The sequence below is a fragment of the Hylobates moloch genome, unplaced genomic scaffold, assembly GCF_009828535.3.
Source record: "Hylobates moloch isolate HMO894 unplaced genomic scaffold, HMol_V3 SCAFFOLD_13, whole genome shotgun sequence".
NCBI lineage: Eukaryota > Metazoa > Chordata > Mammalia > Primates > Hylobatidae > Hylobates > Hylobates moloch.
Genome location: NW_026652288.1, coordinates 34620976 through 34644655, shown reverse-complemented (window position 1 = coordinate 34644655; position 23680 = coordinate 34620976). Strand labels below are relative to the sequence as shown.

The 23680-nt window shown below is 44.0% G+C and overlaps 2 protein-coding genes across 2 annotated transcripts in view; one reads left to right on the top strand and one right to left on the bottom strand.

Moving 5' to 3' along the window:
* The window catches only part of LOC116480623 (pregnancy-specific beta-1-glycoprotein 5-like), a 10275-nt gene extending 3584 nt beyond the window's left edge, over window positions 1–6691 (bottom strand). The window contains exons 1-2 of the mRNA XM_032753199.2: window positions 6628–6691; window positions 5014–5379 (exon numbers count right to left, since the gene is read on the bottom strand). Coding sequence (XP_032609090.2) covers window positions 5014–5379; window positions 6628–6691 — 430 coding nt within the window. The remainder of the gene's footprint in view (window positions 1–5013; window positions 5380–6627) is intronic.
* LOC116480610 (carcinoembryonic antigen-related cell adhesion molecule 1-like) overlaps window positions 1–23680 on the top strand; it is a 1172951-nt gene that overhangs the window by 1146061 nt on the left and 3210 nt on the right.

Genomic DNA, 23680 nt, shown 5'->3' with positions numbered 1-23680 from the left:
ACTTGAGCCAGTGACCTCTGAAGATATAGGAGAGTCCAAGGAATGACCTACAAAGAGTGAAGGGGACAGGCAAGAGCTGATAGCTTTGGACCAAGACCATGTTCCCTGTTCAGGGTCCAATGTGCTCCCTTCCCCCTGTAGAGGGCAGGTGAGGACCATGTGGGTCTTTCTAGAAATACATGTGGATGTTTGCAAATGCAGAACTGAGTGGTGGAAAGGGCGAACATGAACTGATGATGGAAGTCTGGCCCTCATGGACCATATGTGTTTGGTGGATATTAGACCAATATTTGGGAAGAAGTCTTGCAGATACCTTCTCTCATTAGACATTCTACTCTCTGATTCTGAGTTTGACTACTCTATGCACCTCATATCAGTGGATTCCAGAGTGAATCAGAGAGTAGAATAGTAGTTTCCAGTAGCTGGGATCAGGGGAGTAGGGCATTGTTCCGTGCGTGTGTGGTTTCAGTTATGCAGGATGAGGAGGTTCTAGAGATCTCCTGTACAGCCTCATGCCTGTAGTTCATACAGATAAAGTGCTCCTTATGCAGAAAGCTTCAAACAATGTGTTTTGGATTTCTCATTTTTTTATTTTGGAATATTTGCAGTATACGTACTGGTTTAGCATCCCAAATCTGAAAAATTTATAATCCAAAATGCGCCAGTGAGCACTTCTTTTTGGCATCACATCTGTGCTCAGAAGTGTTGAGTTTGGGAGCATTTCAGATTTTGGATTTCTGAATTTGGGATGTTCAATTTGTAATACTGGAACTTTTCCATAAAAAGGTGTCAGGAGTTTAGATCTCATGTTGTGTTCTGACTCCAGTAACAAAAAATACATTTGGAGGAAACATGAAAATGTTTTCATAAGTGGAAATTTTTACTGATGGTGCGAACATCTAAGATCAATTGCTGGTAGTAATATTTCTCTTGAGACCAAAATAAGGTTTAGGTGTGCCATGAATTCCAGCAGGATCACATTATGCTTAAAGAAAGATGCCAAAGGTGATTTGAAATTAGCAACCCCTTAAGTAGAGAGAGTCCTGTTAAAGGACAGAACTGGTCAGTGCATCAATTACATAAAGGGAGGAATGATGCCAAATTAAAAGAAGCGATGTGTGTTAGTAAATATAGAAAGAACTCCCTGCTTCTAATTTCTCTGCAGAGTTAGGAGAAATGGGGAGGACCCCAAAACTGGTATGTGAAATGCTTTCTTCATTTTTTCTTAAGCTCAGGAAACACCACTAGAGTGTAAGTTTGTGTGAATTAGGAAGAGTCTAAGTGAGATGCCAATGGCTCGTGTGTCTCCCCACATGAAGAACTCCAATGTATGAAAATGGTATCATCATGAGGAAACAGTTGTATGTGGCACAGGCAGTAAAACCATCAGATAGCGCCCACCTGGCCACCTCCAACTGGTCCCCAAAACCACCAGTATTCCCATTACGTGTATGTTACAGCCTTTGTAGTTTTCCCACAACTACAAAATTTAAAAATTGCTATTGTCAAAACAAAATATTAAATATGAAGTTGAATATGTTGTTCCACTTTTTTTTCCCCACTCTTTTTGAACTTTCCTGTTTCAGTTTTGGAAGTTTCTATTGACACATCCTCAAGCTAGGGATTCTTTCCTCAGCTGTGTGCAGTCTACCAGTAAGCATCAAAAGCATTCTTCATTTCTCTAACAGCATTTTTTTTTTCTGAGACAGAGTCTCACTCTGTCGCCCAGGCTGGATTGCAGTGACATGATCTCAGCTCACTGCAAGATCCAACCCCTGGGCTCACGCCATTCTCCTGCCTCAGCCTCCCAAGTAGCTGGGACTACAGGCACCCGCCACCGCACCTGGCTAATTTTCTGTATTTTTAGTAGAGACGGGGTTTCACCATGTTAGCCAGAATGGTCTCTATCTCCTGACCTTGTGCCCGCCTCGGCCTCCCAAAGTGCTGGGATTATAGGTGTGAGCCACTGTTCCCAACCATCTCTGAGAGATTTTAGCGAGTTGTTGACTTTTGAGTTTCTTCAGCTTTTTATTTAGTGTTAGAACTGAGTGACCAATTTCAAACTTGTTATATGCCTGAAAGGAAGCTGGAGGTCTCTAGGAAGTGACCAGAGAATGTGAGCTCCATGGCAGGCTGAGGATGGAGTCACGATTGAAATGGGTGAAATGAGCCCATGGGCTTTGGGGATTGCAGCACTGTCCAGCCTCTGACACCCTGGTGAGTCAGTGCAAAGATTACAACAGTGACAGCAAACTAGCATGGCTGACTCCATCTGGCATCTAGTCTCAGGCTGGCTGTCCTCACTCATTCCTGGACATAGGCCAGGCTAACCTTGGGAGAAATTTAGTTTATGGTTTAACCTTGAAGCAGGAATGAGAATAGTTCCTCCATAAAACTAACACCCTTACTTTGCCCAGGGACTGCCTTTGTAAAACTAGTGAAAGACCATGAGATTAAGATGATAGGAGAGAACTGAATTGTGCTAAAATGTAGGCACAGTTTTTATAATCCCTGACTGCTCAAATGTCATTTGGCCAGAGGTTTCAAAATTTGTAACTAATTGCTGCTATAGATAACATCACTATTGTAGAACGTGAGATTGGTCTTTTGAGATGTTTCTCATTCTTTTGCATTCTGGCAACCGGCTGACCTCATCCATACTTATGACTAATGGCTCAGCCAGTCATGTGGTCCCTACCTAGAGGCGGATTCAAGCACAAACAGATCATTTCCCTCCGCCCGCATGATTCCATCACCAAACAGTCAGCAGTACTCATTTTTTAGTCCTGTGCCCCTGAAACTATCCTTGAAATTCTCTAACCCCTGATCCACCGGGGAGGTTGATTTGAGGAATAATTAACCACCGTCCTCCTGTTTGGCAGACTTGGATTCGTTAAAATCTTTCTTTACTACAAATCACCATTTCAATAAATTTTTTTTGTGTGTGCAGGAGGCCAGAAGAACTTGTCTGGCAATTCTAAGAGTGGATGGAGGAACTGCCTATCCCTGTCCCATGGTCTTGTCCACAGGTCAGCCTCACAAAGGGAAAGAGCCCTGGATGGGAAAACAGTGGAAGGTCATTCTCTTAGTGACCTGGGGACATTGGCTTGAGATGAAGCCTGGCAGGAGTGGCAACTCCAGTGATTTCTGCACCTTTCCTATTTCCTGGGAGTTGGGCCAAGCCACCGTGTTAGCGGGAAGGGAACAGAACAGCCAGCCTTGTTAGAGGGAGTGTCTGGGGAAGGCCTAGGGGTGGAGGAAGAAGCTGTGCAGGACAGGGCTTGCCAGTCAGAATGAAGTGGGAGGAAGATGAGGGACACGGAGAAGCAGAGAGAGGCAGAGACACCATGGCAGTGAGCAGTGAGGGCTACACTGACTTCAGAGACCCCAGGGATCAGTTACCCCCAGTTCCACAGTCCAGGACCAAGGAGCCCTGAGAACCCTCTGGTGGCTAAAGAGCTTCAGAGTTACATGGGGTGGGGTGGCTTTAGGGGCAAGAGTTAGTGGGGGGATGAAACATGGGTGTCAGCCTCTGAAGGACAAGGGACAGGTGTGGCTAGAACCTCCTAGGATTCTGCATCCAAGATCCCGTCTCTAAAGAGGTTTTGGGTCATTCATTTCTTCATTCGTTTCCTTCATTTGTTATGTGAGAGCTCCTGAGTGTGTCTCTCTCGCTGGGCCTGTGCTAGTGCAGGGTGTGAGTGCGGAAAGAAAACAAGGTCCTCTCCTTGATCCTCTCATGACAGTGACATGGACACTTTGGGAAACACAGGATTTCAGGTTCAGGGATGGGGGTGAAGATCTGAGGGGGAGGCCTGGACAGTTTTTTGCACTGACTCTGACGGTTGAGGCAGGTGATTTAGTTCTGGGGTACAGACTAATCAGCTGACCATTTGCTCTCACTCCTCTGAGGTTTGGATGCCTAAGAAGAGAGGATTGGAGCCAATAAATGACTATGGGGTCCTTGGAACCCAGTAAGCCCTCACTTCTGGTGGAGGAGAGGATGGGCCTGTGGCTGCAGACAGACCTCATGTGACCCTGATCTCCCCTTTTTGTTTGTGTGACTCTGGTTCAGTGACTATGCCTTCCTGTGCCTCAGTTTTCTCTTAATGAAATAAGCTAAATGGCAAGTGGACTGTGGCTTTTCATGCTATCTGTGAATAAATTTTAAATTATTCACAGTCACTTGACCTAATGCTTGGCACAGTGGAGGTGTTCACACAAACAGCATTTATTACTCATTTCCTTCCATGAGAAAGCACCTTTAGGTCAGATCCCTGTGGACAGGCTGCTACCAGGTACATCTTCTCTCTTCTGTTTCTTCTTCTGGGGACATTAGACTTTCTAAGGACTGTCCTAAGCCTCCCAAGGCAGTTTGCTGATGGTCTACAAAGCTTGTCTTTCTGTCCTCTGCACTCTGAGTCTCAGGTGAAGAAAGGTCTGTCCTTGCCCAGATGAGGCTCTGAGGGCTGAGCCCTGGCTGGTGAGCAGCTCCAGGAGACACAGTCCTCAGACAGCTGGTAAATCCTTGGTCCCAGTAAGCCCTGCCCAAGAAGCCACAGCCCAGCCCTGGCACAGGCTCCTCAGCTTTATCTGGAGTAAGGATTTAGGGACAGGGGTCTGGGGTTGAGGCTTCTAGGACTGAGCTTCTCTGAGAGTATCTCAGGGGCCCCTGAGGCCAAGCCCTGCTCAGTTCTCCAGGGTCTTTCTCAGGGTGAAATTTATGAAGAGGGCATGAGGTGCTTGGCTGAGACTGATCTCCTGCTGCTGAGTCCCCCCATCAGACTGTCCTTCCTCTGCAGCAAGTGTCTGCAGGGTCTGGATGTGGGAAAGGAATTCTGATCTGTTGAAATTTGTCTCCTGTGCATCTGTCCTGCACTAAATGCCCAAACCCCAGCATGAGACATAATGCAGAGAGGGACACAGGCACAGTCCAGGCCTGAAAATCCTGTGTGTGTGAAGTAGACCTGACCCCTGACCCCCAACACCCAGGGATCATGTGGAATCACTCACGGTATAAGGTGATGGTGAAATGTCCAGTTGCTCCTCTGGTCTCATCACCTTGCTTTATGATGTGTAAGGTGTAGGGTCCTGTGTCCTCCCACGTGACATTCTGGATCAGCAGGGATGCGTTGGAATATACTGTTTCTCGTCCAGTGTATGCAGGCCCAGATATAATTATGTCATTGTCTACTACATATGATGTAATGTAATGGTAGAGGTCCGTCATTTGCCCTTTGTACCAGGTGTAGCCAGTAAGATTCTGGGGCAAATTGTGGACAAGTAGAAGAACGTCCTTCCCCTCGGAAAGTTTGGGTGGCTGGGCTTCAATAGTGACTTGGGCAGTGGTGGGCACGTTCCAGAAGTTTAAAAGTGATGCTAGGAGGTAGAGAGAGCATCAGTTAATATTGAGACCTATGTATTGGGGTGAAAAGGTGGGGCACTGGGTCGTGAGACCGTCTCTTCAATCCTCAGCCTTGAAGACACACACACACACACACACAAACACAGACATGTGCACAATAAGGGCATGTGTTTTTGTGTTTGTATGTGTGTGTGTCCTACTGTCCTACTAGGGCAAGGTCAGCAGCTTAACCCCCATTCCTTCAACACTTCTGACGTTATCATTTTTCTGTTTGGAATCCTCTTCCCCAGGGGTCCGCATGGCCCCCTCCACACTGCCCTCAGGTCCTGCTCACATCAGAGCATCCTTAGACTTCTTTCCTGACACCTCCTTCAGAGACCCTGGGTCTTCCCTTTATGACCTTTCCCTGCTCTGCTCCCTCCAGGGTTCTTATCAACACCTGACCTCACATTCTCGATCTCTTTGCATCTGTGTCTTCCTCCCCATGACAGCGTGAGCTCCGTGAGGACAGGGACTTTTGTGATCTTGGTTGCACCCCAGTGCAGACTGCAGTGGAAGGAACAGGCTGCAGACTCCTGTAGATGTGAGAGTTCTCAGGGCCGTCCACGCCCTGGGTGTTTTCTTTTTTTCCCCAATTGTTGAGGTTTTTTGCTGAGGACAGTGTTTCATGCCCTGCTTGTATTTTTATTTGAAGTGTCATCTGATGTAGTTATTATTATCATTTTTCAAAATGTGATGGCCCCGATGATTAATCAGGAAAACAGAACACTTAAGATTTTCCTGCCTCTCACCAATTCCTGTTCAATGGGGCTTTCCTGTTTTGACCCCTGTCCCTCTCTGGTGTATTTTCCGTTATCCAGGCTCCAACAGAGCCTTCTTTCCTTTTTTTTCTTTTCTTTTTCTTTTTTTTTTTTTGAGACACAGTCTCGTACTTTTGCCCAGGCTGGCGTGCAGTTGCGCTATCTCGGCTTGCTGCAACTTCCGCCTCCCGAGTTCAAGTGATTCTCCTGACTCAGCCTCCCGAGTAGCTAGGATTACAGGAGCACACCACCATACCTGGTTAATTTTTTGTATTTTTAGAAGAGACTGGGCTTCACTGTGTTGGCCAGACTGATCTTGAACTCCTGATCTTGTGATCCACCCACCTCAGCCTCTCAAAGTGCTGGCTTCTTTTATTTTTTAGAACCCCATCCTCTCCAGGAGACCCCATCCAGTGACTCTGCTTCCTCCTCCTGTCATCTCCCAGGAAGTTCTCTCCTCACCTGTGAGCAGGAACCCCTTCCAGGTGATGCGCTGTGTGCACGGAGGGGCTGAGAGGGGCCCCATGGTCTCTGTTGCCTGTGTGTTCTCCTCTGTGGAGTTGAGCCTAGGATCCAGAAGCTTCCTGAGCACGGCTGTCAGCTGTGCTGTCCTTCCTCCTTCTGTGCTGAGCCTCTTCCCGGTGCAGGAGCACTTCTCAGGCTCATGGGCGGGGTCAGGCCCAGGACACCTCTCTGTCCCCTCCTCTCTCAGTCCTGCCTCCTGGTCCCTCCTTCTGTTTTTCCTTTTGTCTGTGTTTCAGATCCCTGGGAATTGTGGAGGCCTCTGCCTTTTTCAGCAGTGATTCTTTCACCAAACCTCAACACACACTTTGTGCAGACACACACACACACACACACACACACACAGAAGAGACACACACAGACCCACAGAGTCACACACATACCCTGCAAGTTGGGTAAGCACAGTCCTGGTCCTCAGCCACCTGCTGTCCCCATGGCTCTGAGTTGGGGTGCACATTCACGCCCTTTGCCCTCTTTCATCCGCATCTGGCTCTCCCCTTCAGTGCAGGAGGCTGCAGCTGCACCAGGTCCCTGTCACAGTGACGCCCCATTGTGCTGCGGGTGAGCTGCGTGTTGCCTGGTGAGAGGGACCCTTCCTTTCTGTAATCGTGTCTAGCTTGGCTGAAGCTTCCAAGGATGGACATTCAAGACTTGGATGTCCCAGAGGAAACTGTCCTTCGTGGAGGTGTGCAGGGTGAATCTCTCATGCCTCTTGGGAGGTGAGGCCTGTGCTGGTTGCTCAGTGGGGGCTGTGAGTCCCAAAGTCAAAGGGACAGTTCTCGGTCACTCTGTGGCTCCTCCTGGGGTACCTGGTGTCCGAGGTGGAGCTCAGGGTTTCTCATGTTCTTCCTGACCATCTTTAAGTCCTCTGTTCTCTGCCGAGCTGATTGTCCTGTGGTCACTTCACACCTTCCCGTGGTGGTGCGGATGTAGGAGGAAGTGAGGGAGTTACCCAGGAACCCCGCGGGGACATGGCTCATTGAGACGCAGGAGAGGCCTGGGACAGAGCAGGGGTACAGAGCTGGAGAGATTCATCCCGACTTACTCCGTGGCCATAACGGGCTCTGGCGATGCTCCATATGCTGACATACCCAGGGCCTGTCCTGAGGGTTTTGACGTGGGCCAAGCTGCTGTCTGTAGAGGAGGAACAGGCAGTGGCCAGAGAGCCTGCCCTGTCTGGAGGAATTTAGCCACACCTGAGAGGGCGGGTGGGGGCGGAGTTACGTTTTGGGAGCAAAGAGCAATAACACCCCCCTTCTCCCCGCAAGCACACAGGAGAGCTCTGTCTTCCCCAGGGACAGCTGGGGGTAGGTGGCCACATCCCGGATGGTGCCTGTGTGTGAGCATCACACGCGCTCCGAGCCCCCCGGGGTGCAGCGGGCAGGCAGGTCACAGGGTGCCTTGATGATTTCCGGGGAGGCTGTGGGCCCTCAGGCAGCCGCTGTTCTGTGTCAGCGCTAGACTTGGCCTGGGATGCCCCAGAGAACAGGACAGATGGAGCAGGGGCGGGCATTTAGGGAGCAGTGACAGAAAGAGTTGATGAGGATGGAAGGAGGTCACGAGGGGAAAGTGCCCAGTGTGGCGTCGTGTGCACCAGTGCTGTCCTGGGAGATGCCTTTAGCTGGGCCCAGGGAAGGAGCAGGTGTGTGGGGCAGGAGCTACGGGCAGAGGGAGTGGTGTTAGGTTGGCGGCCGCCGGGTTAGGGAGGAGCTGACAGAGTCCGTGTGGGGAGCACGGAGGGCGCTGAGGACTTCGGCCAAAGTGACCTTGGTGAGGGTGGACCCTGCTGGGATGTGGGTTCCCCTGAGGGAGGCTGGCATCCCCTGGGAAGGCTCCAGACTTGTAGGGACTGTGTCGCCCTCTTGTGGACAGGGAGGGAAGTGTGAACGGCAGCAATCCCAGGCCAGGCTGTATGTTTTATTCCACATGGATCTGTACACTTCACACGAGGTCACACATATGTTATGTTACAGCTCCATCACCTTCCAGCCCTGTGAGTCCCCTTCTCTGTGGCTCTACATTCACTGTTCTCCCTCTTTCACAATCAGATGTCCCAAACCCAGATTTTTGTCACCTTCTGTGAGTTTGTGTTTGTGTGCAGTAGGCGGCACTGTGTATACCCTGGGGGCAGTGACGCCTGGGGCTGAGCACTGCACATGGGTTTGGGAGCAGAAGAGGGAGCAGCAGCGTGGGAAGATCAGTGTCGGGGGGCAGGGACAAGTCATTTTCATTTTCTCACTCCCAGGGACCAGAACCCAGGATTCTGACTCTAGGGCACAGTCCCACACCCTGCTGGTGTCCCTGGATGTCATGATGCTCATAGTGTCATGTTGCCTTGGCATTCATTTTTTATGGTGTAAGTTTATTTGCCTCAAATCAGAGGCAGGGCTTGGTCACCTTGGCAGTTTTCAATACTGTATCTGGTTCAAATGGCTCCAGTTAGTGGCCGGAGATAAAATCTTAGAGGCATCTCTCCTGCTTGGTGTGCTGGGCTCCCCTCTCTCTAGCTGCTTTCTTTAAACTGATCGTTCTGACATTCGCCCTCACATTTATAGTGACCACCTCTCAGTCACAGCGTGAGTTCCTGGTCCCAGTGTTTGCTGGTTGCTTTAAACACATCCATTAAAGCTCCCTACTGGAAACTTGTCAGATAACACCCTGGACTTAATAAAGCCATTGGCTTACCGGTCTCTTCTCTCCTCCCTGCCAGGGCTCACTGACCTCTGTGTCTGTGGTCTCCAGGTGTGCCGAGTGCTCCCCAGTGTCTGTAAGTAGTAAAAATACTTACACTTTCGCGTTGTGGTTGTATCATTATAGCCTCACATGCCATCCAGGGCCTGGCATTGAGGCTGCCCTATGGGACCTGTGGTGGCTGAGCCCCTGCTGGAGCTCTCGTTTTGGGGCCTCTGGTTCTACTGGGGACAGGAGCTTCCAGCTAAGTTGATTGAAACACTGATGCGTTTCATTGAAAACAGTGGGTCAGATGATGTATTCATGGGATTCAGCTGCCATAACAGACAAGTTAGCCTGGGTGAATTAAATAATAGAAATCTATTTTTCACAGTTCTGCGAATAATGTGCTATTTTAACCACTTTAAAATGCACCATCAAGTGAAATTAACCACATACACAGTGTTACATTACCATCACCGCTATTTTTCTTAGAAAAGTTTTATCATTTTAAACCAAAACTTTGTATCTTTTAAAAAATAACTCCCTGTATGTTCCACCCTAGACCTTGCTCATCTCTACTCTGTCTCTATGAATTTGCCTATTCTTGATGTTTCATATAAATGGAATTATACAATTATGTTATTTTGTTTCTGACATATTTCACTTAGCATAATGTTTCCAAAGTCCGTGCATGTTCCAGTGGGTGTCAGGGCTTCATTCCTCTTTATGGCAGATTAACATTCTGTTGTATGTGTCACCATATTTATTTATTCATGTGTTGATGAGCACTTGGATTGTTTTCATATTTTATCTTTTGTGAATAATACTGCAATCAGCATTCCCATGCAAGTACCTGTTTGAGTCCCTAGATTTAATTCTTTGGGTATATACCTAGTAATGGATACTGTTTCAAATGAGAATTCTGTGATTAGCTTCTTGAGGAACAGCAAAACTGTTTCTCCTAGTGGCTGTACTTTTTATAATCTCACCAGCAATGTATGACGATTCTAAATTCTACATAAGGCTTTCACTTGTTATTTAACATTTTAAAAGAATGGTAGCCATATTTGTAGGTGTAATGTGGTATCTCATTGTGGCTTTGAATTTGTATTTTCCTAATGACTAATGATGTTGAGTTTCTTTTCATGTCCCTCTTGATGATTTGCATATCTTCTTTGAAGAAATGTCTATTTGAGTCCTTTGCCTATTTGTATAAATTGGGTGGCTTGTATTTTTGTTATTGAGTTATAGCAGTTCTTTGTATATTCTGGGCATGAAACCATTGTCTATGGGATTTGCAAATATTATGTCTCATTCTGTATTTGGTCTTTTTATTTTCTTGATAATATCCTTTGATGCACAAAAGGCTTGCATCTTTAGCCCAATTTATCTGTTTTTCCTTTTTGTTTCTCATGCTTTTGGATCATACCTGAGAATCCATTGCCCATTTGAGGTCGTTAACTTTTACCCCTGTGTCTTTTTCCAAGTTGTTTTTATGGTTATAGATCTTATAATTAACTCACGGATCCATTTTTAGATAATTGTTTGATATGGTTGGAAGTATAGTTCTCTAAGTTTATTGTTTTGCATGTGGTTATCTAGTTGTTTCTGCACCATTACTTGAAAGGATGATAGTTCCTCCATTGAATTATGTTGACACCCTTGTGCAAGAGCAATTGACTATAAGGGTGAGGGTTTATTTCTGGACTCTCAATTCTATCCCTTAGGTGTCTATTTGAATTCTTATGCCAGCAGCTTCTGTTTTTAATAGTTGTAATGTTTTGTGAGATTTCAAATAAGAAAGTTCAAGTTCTGCAATTTATTTTGGCAAAATTGTTTTGGCTATTTCAAGGGTACTTTTTTGAAAAGCAAGGAGGTCAATGTTTTGCAATTGGGAAAGGCTTTCCGATATTCTTTTTGAAGGAAATTTTGCTGTCTAAGGATCTTTTCAGGAACTTTATCAAAGTAGGTAAATTATCACCACTTCCTTTGCTGAGCTACTGTGTTAAAATGTGTGTTGCCTCCTGTTGAGGAATCGGGAGACCGTGGAAGCACTTGCCCATGTGGTGAAGGACAGTGAGCTCCATAATGAGGGGCACAGAAGACATTGCCTTGGGACACAATGTTGTCAGGGGAGCTGTGTGCCTCTCTACTTCTTTATTTCTTTGTACAACTTGCATATCTGCTGGACATACTAGATATTGAAATCTTTGTTCATTCTCTTGGTTCTGGGTTGGCTGACCTGTCAGCCAGAACTGAAGGACATGCCTGGCAGGGGAGTGACTCCCATGCGAAAGAGCAGGGCTCAGCAGACTGAAAGCAGCTGGGACCCAGAGAAGCCAGGGAGATCTGACTCTCAGAAGTCAAAGACCAGCAGATGGGTGTTCTCAGGGGTAAATGGACTGCACTGGTACCCATTGCAGTGGACTGGGAAAAGGTGAGAGGCTTTGGGTATCTCATTTTCTCTCTCAGCTCTTCAGCAGGAGATTTGGGCCCTGGGCAGGTACTGTCCTGCAGCAGGGGCAGGGTAGACAGGAATGGCTGCATATCAGGCCTAAGTCCATGTCATCCTCTCAGGCATTGCCACTGAAGATGGAGAATTTTGTTCAGAGGCCCAGCCTGGGCACATGGGAGGAACCACTTTGTTAACATTAATTTAAAAAAGCAGTATGCATGCTTTATTCTTCTAAAATAATTATTAATGTCACGTTTTACAATGTATCTCTTAAAGGAATGGTGAGAATCATCTACATAATGTATGTTTTATGTGGTCTTTCCTATAATTGCAGCTTTCATATGTTCTTATAGAAACCATTTTCTTTGGGAACACACAGGCAGTATGTCTGTGTTCATTTCTACCAGGAAACATTTGTGCAGGGTGGAGAGAATCACATTTCCTAAAGAGAGATGGAAAGCATCTGACTACCAGAAAAAGTGTCCAAATGCTGCTGGTAATGATCATGGGGCTGCAGGTGGAGGTCAGTTTGAGGAGGTTTCAGGGAAAGCAGTTTTGAAAGTCTTTTTTTTTTTTACAAAATCATAGGCAGAAGCCACCACCTGGACCCACCACATGTTGGAATGGGTGAGGGACAGAAATAGAGCTCAGTAAGTTACAAATGAAATCCGAGAGTGGGCAAGAGGTTTGAGAGGTCGACAGGTGTGAGAGGTGGATGGGTAAATGGTGAGAATGTTCAAAACATCTTCTTCCTCCATAATAAGAGAGCATTTAGGCCCCTGAGTCAGACAGTGTCCAGGACAAGGGGGAGCAGGATGTTGTCAGCTCTCCTGGCCAAAAGTGAGACTCCAGCAGTGTCCAGTTACTTGGTCCATTTTGGGATTTATTCATATTTTAAAAATGATCCAACAGTATACAATTTTGAAAATATACAAAAATCCCTATGCTACCATTCATAGATAGCTAAGATGGCCTTAAGATGGTGAGAGAATCAGAATGGGGTTTGCATTTACATTGTGTATTTTTTTCTGCCAATATCTACAGAATTCCCTACATCCCCCTTGTTAATGTAACCCAGTGGGTGTCATTCCCATTCGCAGTTACAGATCTTTCCAGTACATGGTTACAGACCCTTGGAAAACCCATACCATCTGCTGTGAGGTACAGGCAGCCATGTGGCATCACCTCTAAACATGCCTTCTGGGACATCAAACTGCTGATTAAGTAAAAGTCATTTCAATAGATATTAAAGACCTTAATTTTACCCCTCTCACAATTGTAATTCTTCTACCAAGAGGTGATGGATTTTAGTGGTGATTTGTTTAATAGATTAGTGTAGATTAATGATTCTGCCAGGGGCAATGTTTTCATTTGGAAAAGCATTTGGCAAAGTCTGGAGACACTGCTGGTTGTCAGAGCTGGGGGGGGGGGAGTCCTGCTGGCCTTGAGTGGGTAGAGTCCCCAGATAGTGCTGCACATTCTAGAGCTCACAGAGCCCGACCAGCATGACTACTACAAAGTTCAATGCTGAAGAGGAGTGGAGAGCCCTGATGTGCCTCCCCTAGCTTCCCTGGAGCTTTTTACCTTCTCCTTCCATCAGTCTCTACCACATTCTCACCTCAGCTTGCTCCTTGAAACTTAATGCCCTCCACTTGAACTTGCCCTTAGTTTAAGACCTGCTGTAATCTCTCAACTCCCCTGGCCCCTTTCTGATCCTTAGCAGGCTGTCCGCTAGAGGGCACCCTCACCTTTCCTGTAGCTTCCCAGGATCCAGTTGCCCCCGCCCTGTGTGGGCACCAGGGATATGGCCCTGTGCCTGTGTCCCTAAAGGTCCTGTCACTCAGGACGTTTGTGTGAGAGCAACTGAGGTGATATTACCCTCCCCTGCTTTTCTTGGAATATAAAAATTTGTTCACATCTTGTAGAGTAAAATTTCTTAATGCATGTGAAAATTTAAAATATATATATTTTTGCCTCCCAAACTTTACTGGAAAAAATTTATCACAGTCACAGTCATAAAAAATGACACCTAATCGAGTTATTCACTGTATTAACAGCAAAATATTGGGAACAACCTAGACTTTCACCAGTACAATGCTAATTAAACAGGTTACCTTATATCTACACAATAGAATATGATGCAGCTGTTTAAAAGGTATGGAATCTTTCAGCTATTCATATGGAAACACCTCATGTTCTCTTTTAATTATAGGATCTAAATATCACAGAATAAGATGCAGTTTTTGTGCTAGATCTGACCTTAGAACATTATTTTTACTGTTTTTTATTTATTTATTTATTTTAAAGAGAGAGGATCTCACTCTCATACCCAGGCTGAAGTGCAGTGGCAAGATCATAATTGACTCCCACCTCAACTTTGTGATCTCAAATGATCCTCCTGCCTCAGCCTCCTGAATAGCTGGAATCACAAGCACTTACCACCATGACTTGCTAATTTTTTGTGTTTGTTTCTGTAGTGATGGGGTTTCACCCAGGCTGGTGAAACCCCAGGCTGGTCTCAAACTTCTGGGCTCAAGTGATCTGCCCACTTTCACTCCCAAAATGCTGGAATTATAAGCAAGTGTCATCACACCTGATTCTGCCTTTTTTTTATTTAATTGGACTGCAGTCTACTCACTCATCACTTCCCCATCATGTGATTTCTAATTTTCCTCTATTTCTCTACCATATGTCCATGCCAAAATCCAGATGTATTTGCTTTTGTATAGAATTAGATTTTTTTTTGTTAAAGAGAAGCCTTAGGAATGGTCTTCTAGCTGATTTTCAGGATTCTAATCTTCACTGTATAAGCCACAGGTTTCCAACTCTGGATACCGATTAGAGTCACTTGTAGGGCATTTAAAGCCTATGAATGCCTGTACCATCCCTCAAGTGTATCTGATTTGGCTGATGTGCGGTGTGGCCCAGGGATTGGTTGTTTAAAAATGCTTTCAAGGAAAAGGGTCATTTTGTAGTGGAGGAACTTTAGCCCAGTGATCAAAGTTAACATCCCCAGTAATCAGAGATAAGGACATCTTAGGGCATTCTAATATGGTGGTTGGAGAAGGTGCAACATCACCCCTGTGGTATTCTTGTACAAAGTGTATAACCTGAGTTTAATCATGATAAAATATTAGAAAAGTCAAAACTGAGGGTCATTCTACAAAAGAAGTCACCAATACTCTTCAAAAATGTGAAGGTCTTAAAGGCAAAAGAAATCCTGATTAACTTTCCCAGATTAAAGGAGACTGAGAGAACCGTACAATGAAATGCAATATGTGATACTAGATTAGATCCTGGTCCAGAAAAAGGATATTAGTCAGAAGATAGAGGGGATTTGAATAAGATTTGTACAGGCATTCATTTCACAGTGTTAATAATCATTTATTGATTTTGATGATTAGATGCGTATCTATAACGTTAATATTTGGGGAAGTTGAATGAAAAGCATATGAGGACTTTGCCTATTTTTGGAACATTTTTGAAAGTCTGAAATTATTTCAAAATTAAACATTAAAAGAAAAGAAATACAGATCTTTTAGATATTTCTATTAAGTTGCCAAATTTGAAGACCATTTCCCAACTTATCTTGCCTAATACTGTCAGAGTAATCTTCCTGGAAATGCTGTTTGTCATGTTTGTGACCTCAAAGCTTTCCAGTGACTTCTCTTATCTGTAGGATGAAGTTCCCATTATGTAGGCTGTCATTCAGTGCCCTCATAGCATAGCCCTAATCTCCCTTTTTTTCTGATTTGTGTTGAAAGACCTGACCAACATTTTACTTTCTTATGTCCAAACCTGTTCTGATTTTTTCTTGCTTATGTAATGCCCTTCCCTGTCTTCTCAACTGTGGGAGTTCAGTCAGGGTGGTGGGAAAGATTTTAGAAGAAAAATTTTAAAGATAGTTATAGGAAATAGTCACAAACCTTGGAAGGCCGGGTGGTTTGCATAGCTTCAGTAAAAGGTTTGGCCGAAGGCAGCTGAATTATCTTAAAAACTTAGGGTGTAGATACATAGGAATGTAGAGGAGTTTATCTAAATAGCTTGTTTACTCAGGCAGTCCTAAAACCAACATTTAATCTTATGCTAGGGGAACTACTCGGGTGGTGGAAGATGTCAATTACCTTCTAGTGGTGTTTACTCAAGACCTTTGTCATTTAATCTGTACTTAATAAATGCAAACTTCGCTCGCTGATTAGGGCCTCAGCTGCTAACTCTTTACCGGAAGGGTCCGGACCCTTCTCTGTATTGGTGAGTAGTGACTGGGCAGCGTAGCCTGCTCTTTCGCTGAATATTTGTGTCTGAATGTATTTGTTCATCCGTTGCTGGGTCAGGGTCTGCAGGTTGGACCCAGACAGTTGGTGCCCTGTGTGAGGAACTGGCATGTTGGTACCCAGGTCTGAGGTATAGCTGCAAAGAATCTCGAACCCTTGAAAACGAAGAAGACTGTGCCATTGGTAAGCCAGTAAGTCGATAAGTCAGTAAGTCAGTAGGTCATTTGTGCCTGCTTGGGATCTCCAAGTTCGAGGGAATTGTTCAGGCTAGGGTTTGATCATGGAAAAACAGTTATCAGCACAACAGAAGCAGTATATAAAAGTGTTCAAAGAGCTGCTTAAAGCCACTGGAGCCTCGGTTTTGCAGGCTCAATTAGGGGACCTAATGCAAATTGTATCACTTAACCCATAGTTCCCGGAAGAAGGTACACTAGACAAAGAGCTTAAGTGAGAAGAATTTTTTTTTTTTTTTTTTTTTTTGAGATGGAGTCTCCCTCTGTCTCCCAGGCTGGAGTGCAGCGGCGCGATCTCGGCTCACTTCCAGCTCTGCCTCCTGGGTTCACGCCATTCTCCTTCCTCAGCCCCCTGAGTAGCTGGGACCACAGGCGTCCGCCACCACCCCCGGCTAATTTTTTTTGTATTTTTAGTAGAGGCAGGATTTCACCCTGTTAGCCAGGATGGCATTGATATCCTGACCTTGTGCTCTAGAGCAACGGGTCCCAGTAACCTTTAACGCTATGGGCTTTAGTGAGGGCGACTCTGGTCCCATTATACACAGAAGAGCCTGTAAAGGGGAAGAAAGAAGAACCGTCACCTATTTTACCACCCCTGAGTCCCTCAGCCCCACTATCACCGTGCCAAAATAACGAAGAGGAAACGGAGGTTTTGCCTGAGCCCCCTCCTCCAATAAATAAGAAAAAAGACCAGGGATACACTACAGCTATGGGGCCCTGTCTTAAGCAAGCGGCATTAGAAAGAAGGGGGGCTTTTAGCCTGCCCTGTGATACAAAATCAGTAAGGTAATCAGGTGTATGTTTATAGAGAGATAAGGAAAGGCATTAATGGGCGTAGCACACCAACATGGCACATGAATACATATGTAAGAAACCTATACGTTGTGCACATGTACCCTTGAACTTAAAGTATTAAAAAAAAAAAAAAAAAAAAGGAATGCATTAGAACCCGAAGCCGGGCAGCCAAATGGGCGGCGGGCGAAAGGAAAGCCTCAGCTGCAAAAAAGCTCTCAGCGCCCAAGCTGGCAGGGTTCGCCCAGGCCGGCAGCATCCGCGCAGCAGTGGGAGGAGGGAATGGTGCAGACAAAAAGTGGCACAGACAAAAAGTGGCGCCTAAGCAAGCACAGTGCGGCCGCCACCCAGGACCCGCCCCGCTGTCCTCCGGCTCCACGGGGGGCCCACGGTAAAATCTCATGTGTTCCTTGTATACAAGGAACATCCCAAATTATAATTCTCTGTTAAAATTGAAGTTAAATTTAAATTATAATTATGGCCACTGTTTTTCCTCTGCCACCCGTGATGTGGCTCTCTCAAAATCTTAATTGGGTAAAAGAGTGACCTCTGAAGGGAGAGAAATTACAAAGAGCCCATGAATTAGTTGAGGAAGGATTACAAGCCGGCCATATAGAACCATCTAACAGCCCTTGGAATTCGCCCATTTCGTCATTCCCAAAAGTCTGGCAAATGGAAATTTTGCATGACTTACGTGCTATTAATGCTAATCTACAGCCTATGGGATCCCTTCCCCTGTGGCGATTCCTCAAGATTGGCCTATAATTGTTATTGACTTAAAAGACTGCTTTATACTATTCTTCTCACAGAACAGAAAAAAAAAATTGTGTTTACATTACCAGCTATTAATAATCAAAGGCCAGCTTGCCGATTTCATTGGGAAGTGCTTACAAAAAAAAAAAAAAAAATTGTGCTTCCTCAGGGAATGCTGAACAGTCCTACCATGTGTCAGTAACATGTAGATCAGGCTTTGCTCCCCAGTAGAAAAGAATTTTCTGATAGCAAGACTATTCATTTTATGGATGATATATTACTGGCAGCCCCAAGAAAGCCAGTACTTTTAAGTTTATATGCCTCTGTCATAAAGAATACACAGTTGGCAGGGCGTGGTAGCTTACAGCTGTAATCCCAGCACTTCGGGAGGCCGAGGCCGGCAGATGATGAGGTCAGGAGATCAAGACGATCCTGGCCAACATGGTGAAACCGTGTCTTTACTAAAATGCAAAACATTAGCCGGGCATAGTGGCATGCGCCTGCAGTCCCAGCTACTCGGGAGGCTGAGGGAGGGGAATCCCTTGAACCGGGGAGGTGGAGATTGCAGTGAGGGGAGATCATGCCACTGCACTCCTGCCTGGGGAGACAGCAAGACTCAATTTCAAAAACAAACAAACAAACAGGAGGTTTAATCATAGCACCTGAAAAAGTAAAAATGTCTTCTCCTTGGAAATATCTTGGGTACATACTAACTTCCCAGTCAGTAAGACCTCAAAAGGTTAAATTAAATACTAGCAACTTACATACCTCAAATGATTATCAGAAATTTCTGGGCCATACAAACTGACTTTGCCCCGTCTTGGGCATAACTACTTATCAGTTGCAAACCTCTTTTCTATCGTAAAGGGCAGTACAGCCCTAGATTCTCCCAGATATTTAAGCTCCTGCAGCAAAAAGGGAGATTGAGGAAATAGAACAAGCCATCTCTCACAGGCAACTACATCGCATAGACCTGCTCTATTCAGTTCAGTTGTTTATTTTTCCCACCAAACACTCCCCTACAGGGTTAATAGGACCGATGATCCTGGGACTGTGCTTTCTAGAATGGGATTTTTGCTCACATACCAGGACTAAAACACTATCTCCCTATATCCAGTTAATAAGTAAAGTCATGTATTTGGGCCACAGACGATGCAATCAGTTGCTAGGTTATGATCCCTGTATCATCAGGATTCCTTTAAGTAAAAAGCAATTCGAAGCAGTTTTTCCTCTATAGTGAAATAAAGGGAAAGAAAGAGTAAGAGAGAGACTAGAAGAGACAGATCAGAGAGACACAAAAAGTAAGACAAAGAATAGAGATAAAGTAGAAAGAAGAGAAAGAAATATTAATAAAGTTATAGATATGAGAATGCCCTTTCAGTAAGGAAGGTTATAAAACAAAGTCAGAAACTTAAGGCATGTCGAAGCTTGTGAAGTTGTAAAAAATATAAAAAGGAATTTATGCAAGAAATGTTGTATAATTTTTGTTTTGAAGGTATAAGCAAGTTTTAAAAATGTGAATTGTAAAAGAAATTCTGTGTGTAAACATATTGGCTAAAGAAGTATCCAGTTATTCTGTAAACTGGATATTAAAATAAAGCACAACAGGTTTTTCTTAAAGCACTAACCTGCTTTTTAACAAAGACTATAAAAGATCTCTTAGCACAGGCACCACCCCTAGAATTTCCAGTACACCAGCACCAGCCTGGAGACTACATCCTCATCAAAGGATGGAAAGAAGAAAAAGCTCGAGCCAGCCTATGAAAGACCCTACACGACCCACAACCCCGGACAATGTGACTTCCACAGACAACACAAGCCCCAGACATTACTTGGGGGATGCTGAAGAAGACAACTCAGGAGGCTGAAGGAATCCTGCTCTGGACACAGACACCATTCACTCCAGATAATTTGTTCCTTGCTATGCTCTCTGTTGTACACTGCAACTCATGTAGGGTATTGATCATTTTTATGCTCTTGCTTTGTCTGAAACCTGTACCTGCTACAATCTATTGGGCTCATATCTTAGATCTGCCTTTCTTTCACCCTGTCACCTGGGCAGACTTACACTCTCTTCCCAGCCTCAAAGGATGCGACTGCTTGGCTAGAAAGGATTAACATACCCCCAGGAGGATTTCTCAGTAACGACATACAGTGAGCCCAGGTGCCAATTAACACTACAGGTCACTCCTTGATTGGAAAAGAGTGTTGCTGATTATGTTTATCTTATGTGATTTGCTCATTCTAGGATGCAAAGCTGGAATAAGAGCAATGACTGTCTCAACTGACAGGCCTGTTGCTGCACACACCTGTGCTCTTCAATCAACAATGCCTGATACAAGAAACAGAAAAGGGGGAGATGTGGGAGTTCAGTCCGTGTGGTGGGAAAGATTTTAGAGGAAAAATTATAAAGATAGTTATAGGAAATAGTCACAAACCTTCTTGGAAGACCGAGGGATTTGCATAGCTTCAGTAAAAGATTTGGCTGAAAGCAGCTGAATTCTCTTAAAAGCTTAGGGTGTAGATATATAGGATTGTAGAAGAGTTTATTCAGGTGGTCTTAAGAACCACCTTTGATTATCTGCAGGTGCATGATTGCTGTCTACTCGGGAGGTTGGTAATGTCAATTACCCTCTAGTGGTGTTTACTCAAGAGGTTTGTCATTTAAATCTGTACTAAATAAATGCAAACTTAGCTGGCTGTTTGGGGCCACTGCTGCTAACTCTTTTCTGGAATTTTCTTGGTATCAGTGAGTGGCTCGGCCGCCCAGTCTGCTCTTTCACTGGATATTTGTTTCTGATTATATTTGTTCATCTGTCACTGGGTCAGGGTCTGCCGGTCCGACCCAGACATCAACCTCCTTAATTGTTTTTTGTCCTAAGGCCCATTTGAGACCCTGTCTCTTCATTGATGTCTGTATGGTTATTTCTATTAGAGGCAGCCAACTTTCCTTTCTTTAAATTCTGGTAGGTACAATTGTGTGGAGTGAAATACGAGTTTAATTTTATTATTGTTTTAGAAAAAAGAAGCCAATTTATTCTGCTCATTGAAAGTTTTCTTTTTAAAACAAATCTTAAAATTTTGGTTGGAGAAGAATTAGAGATTAAATTGTTGATGTTTGAAATTCATTGTGTTTTTTTTAAAAAAACATGCTTATTTCAGTTTCAGGGGTACACGTATAGGTCTGTTATATAGGTAAACCCATGTCATGGGGGTTTGATGTACAGATTATTTCATCAGTTAGGTACTAAGCCTAATACTCAATAATTTTTTTTTTCTTCTCTTCTTTTGCCTCCCACCCTCCACCCTCAAGTAGATCCTGGTGTGTGTTGTTCCCTTCGTGTCCATGTGTTCTCATTATTTAGTGCCCACTTATACATGCAATATTTAGTTTTCTAGTTCCTGCATTAGTTTGCTAAGGATATTATCCTCTAGCTTCATTTATGTTCCTGCAATAGACAATATATCATTCTTTTGTTATGGATGCATAATATTCCATGGTGTATATGTACCACATTTTAAAAATCCAGGTTCCATTGATTGGTATTTAGGTTGATTCCATGCCTTTTCTACAGCAAATACTGCTGCAATGAAAATTTGTGTGCATGTGTCTTTATGGTAGAATGATTTATATTCCTCTGGGTATATAACCAGCAATGAGATTGCAGGGTCAAATGGTAGTTCTGTTTTTAGTTGTTTGAGGAATTTTCACACTGCTTTCCACAATGGTTGAACTAATTGACACTGCCACCTACAGTGTATAAGCATTCCCTTTTCTCTGCAAATTTGCCAGCATGTTATCTTTTTATTTTTTGATAATAACCATTCTGATTGGTGTGAGAGAGTGTCTTCTGGTTTTGATTTGTATTTTTCTAATGATCAGTGATATTGAGCTTTTACATGTGCTGTTGGCCACATGTATATCTTCTTTTAAAAAGTATCTCTCCATGTCCTTTGCCCACTTTTTAATGTTTTTTTCTTCTAAGTTTATTTAAGTTTCGTATAGATGCTGGATATCAGACTTTTGTCAAATGCATAGTTTCTAAATATTTTCTGTCATTTCTTAGGTTGTCTGCTCACTCTGTCAATAATTTCTTTGGCTGGAAGCATGAGTTTTAGATTCAGAAATACGTGAGTCTGAGTCCTGTTTCCACCTTTAATGGGCTCTGAGATAAGGGACAGTTTCATTGATATTTTGGGATAGAAGGATAATAGTAACTGATTAAAGGGTCATTGTGAGCATTATATGAGGTGCAAACATAAAGGTCCCCAGTGCATAGCAGGTTTTTTCATCTTCATTTTCATCCTCATCTTAAGATGTATATTCTCTCATAAAACAAGGTCACATCAATTGCAACTTTAGGTGTGCAATCTAAGTCTGGCTCCTAAAACTAAAGTCTGTCAGATTTTACACTGATAATGCTTTTTCTTTCTATGTACAGAATAAAGACAAGATGAGACCAAATATTCTTCCCCCTACTTGTCTCTTCCTACCGGCCTTCCCTCCTTTAAGAAGATGTATAAATGCCAGGCCTCCTGAAAATCTCCTCAAAGACACAACAAGCCATACAGGGTTTCTACAACTTGTGTTTTTCCAGGATAGGCCCTCAAGCTCTGGTCCAATAAACTTCAATTTATTCAGACATAAACCTCAACTGATTCAGACACTTGAATCAGGCACTCAATTTGGTTAACATTTTGCCAGCTATGAAGGGGTCCTCTTAATGCAGTTTAGAACCTTTGACCTGCAGTGCTTCTTTGGTTCGTTCTCAGTACCAGCTATAGAGCTTTAGTTCTGACCAGTCGTGTGACTTTCGAAGAATTGGATCCTACTTTCTCTTGAGATCCCTGCTCTCTCCGATTTTTTGTTTGAGATGTGAGTTTTGTTTTTTCATGGAACTCCTCTCCTCATGGAGCTTTGCTCACTTCCTAAAAGGAATATGAGTTTCCTGCTCCTGTGACAATGGAGAACAGACTACAGTTTGGTCCCTGCTCAACTAAGGAGCTGGTTTTGGGTTTTGTTTTAGAATTTGGTAGCTGCAGAATAAGGCTTATTACTACTTCATTCTAACCTCTCCTTATGCTTAGAGTGTTCAACAGTATGTAAATAGTGCAATTGCTATTTGTGTTTTTGGTTTTTATCATTGTTCCTTTGGATTTGACCAACTCTTCACCTTGTCTAATGTCCAAAACACCTTGCACTTGGTCAAATCCAAATTTAACAGGAGCTCTAAATTATGGTGAAGCAGGCCTTTAAATTGGCTAAAATTCTGTAACTGCAGAACATCCAACTCCACCTCTGGAAACAATTGTTTGTTGAAGAAAATAAAAATATTTTAATCCACAATATATTTCTCTGACAAATTGCAAATAGAAGTGGCCCTGCACAGTTGCCTTTTGTGGAAAAAATCTACATCATAGAGAATCATTATTAGTGCAAGCATGTCTTCCCTTATCTGGATATGGGAAAAATGGACTGAATCTGATACCTTAAAGATAAACAAATTTAGCATTGATTTTTCTCTGAGGGCTGCTACCTGCAAGGTTTCACTGACAGAAGACAAGCTTTGCTAACTGAACTTCCTTTCTTTCTCCCATGACCTGTATTACCACTAAAACCTGATTTACTGCCATAAGCTCATTTTGGACATGCAGAAATGTAGAAAAATAATCAGCCAACTAAAGGGTAAAAATGTATTTGTCTCAAGTTTCCTGGCTTCTCTCTGTGCATTCTTTCCAATTGGGTGTAAAAATCACTGTTTTCTCCACCAAATTTTGATTAATGGGAGAAGATTTGTGTTGGACTAGTCTTG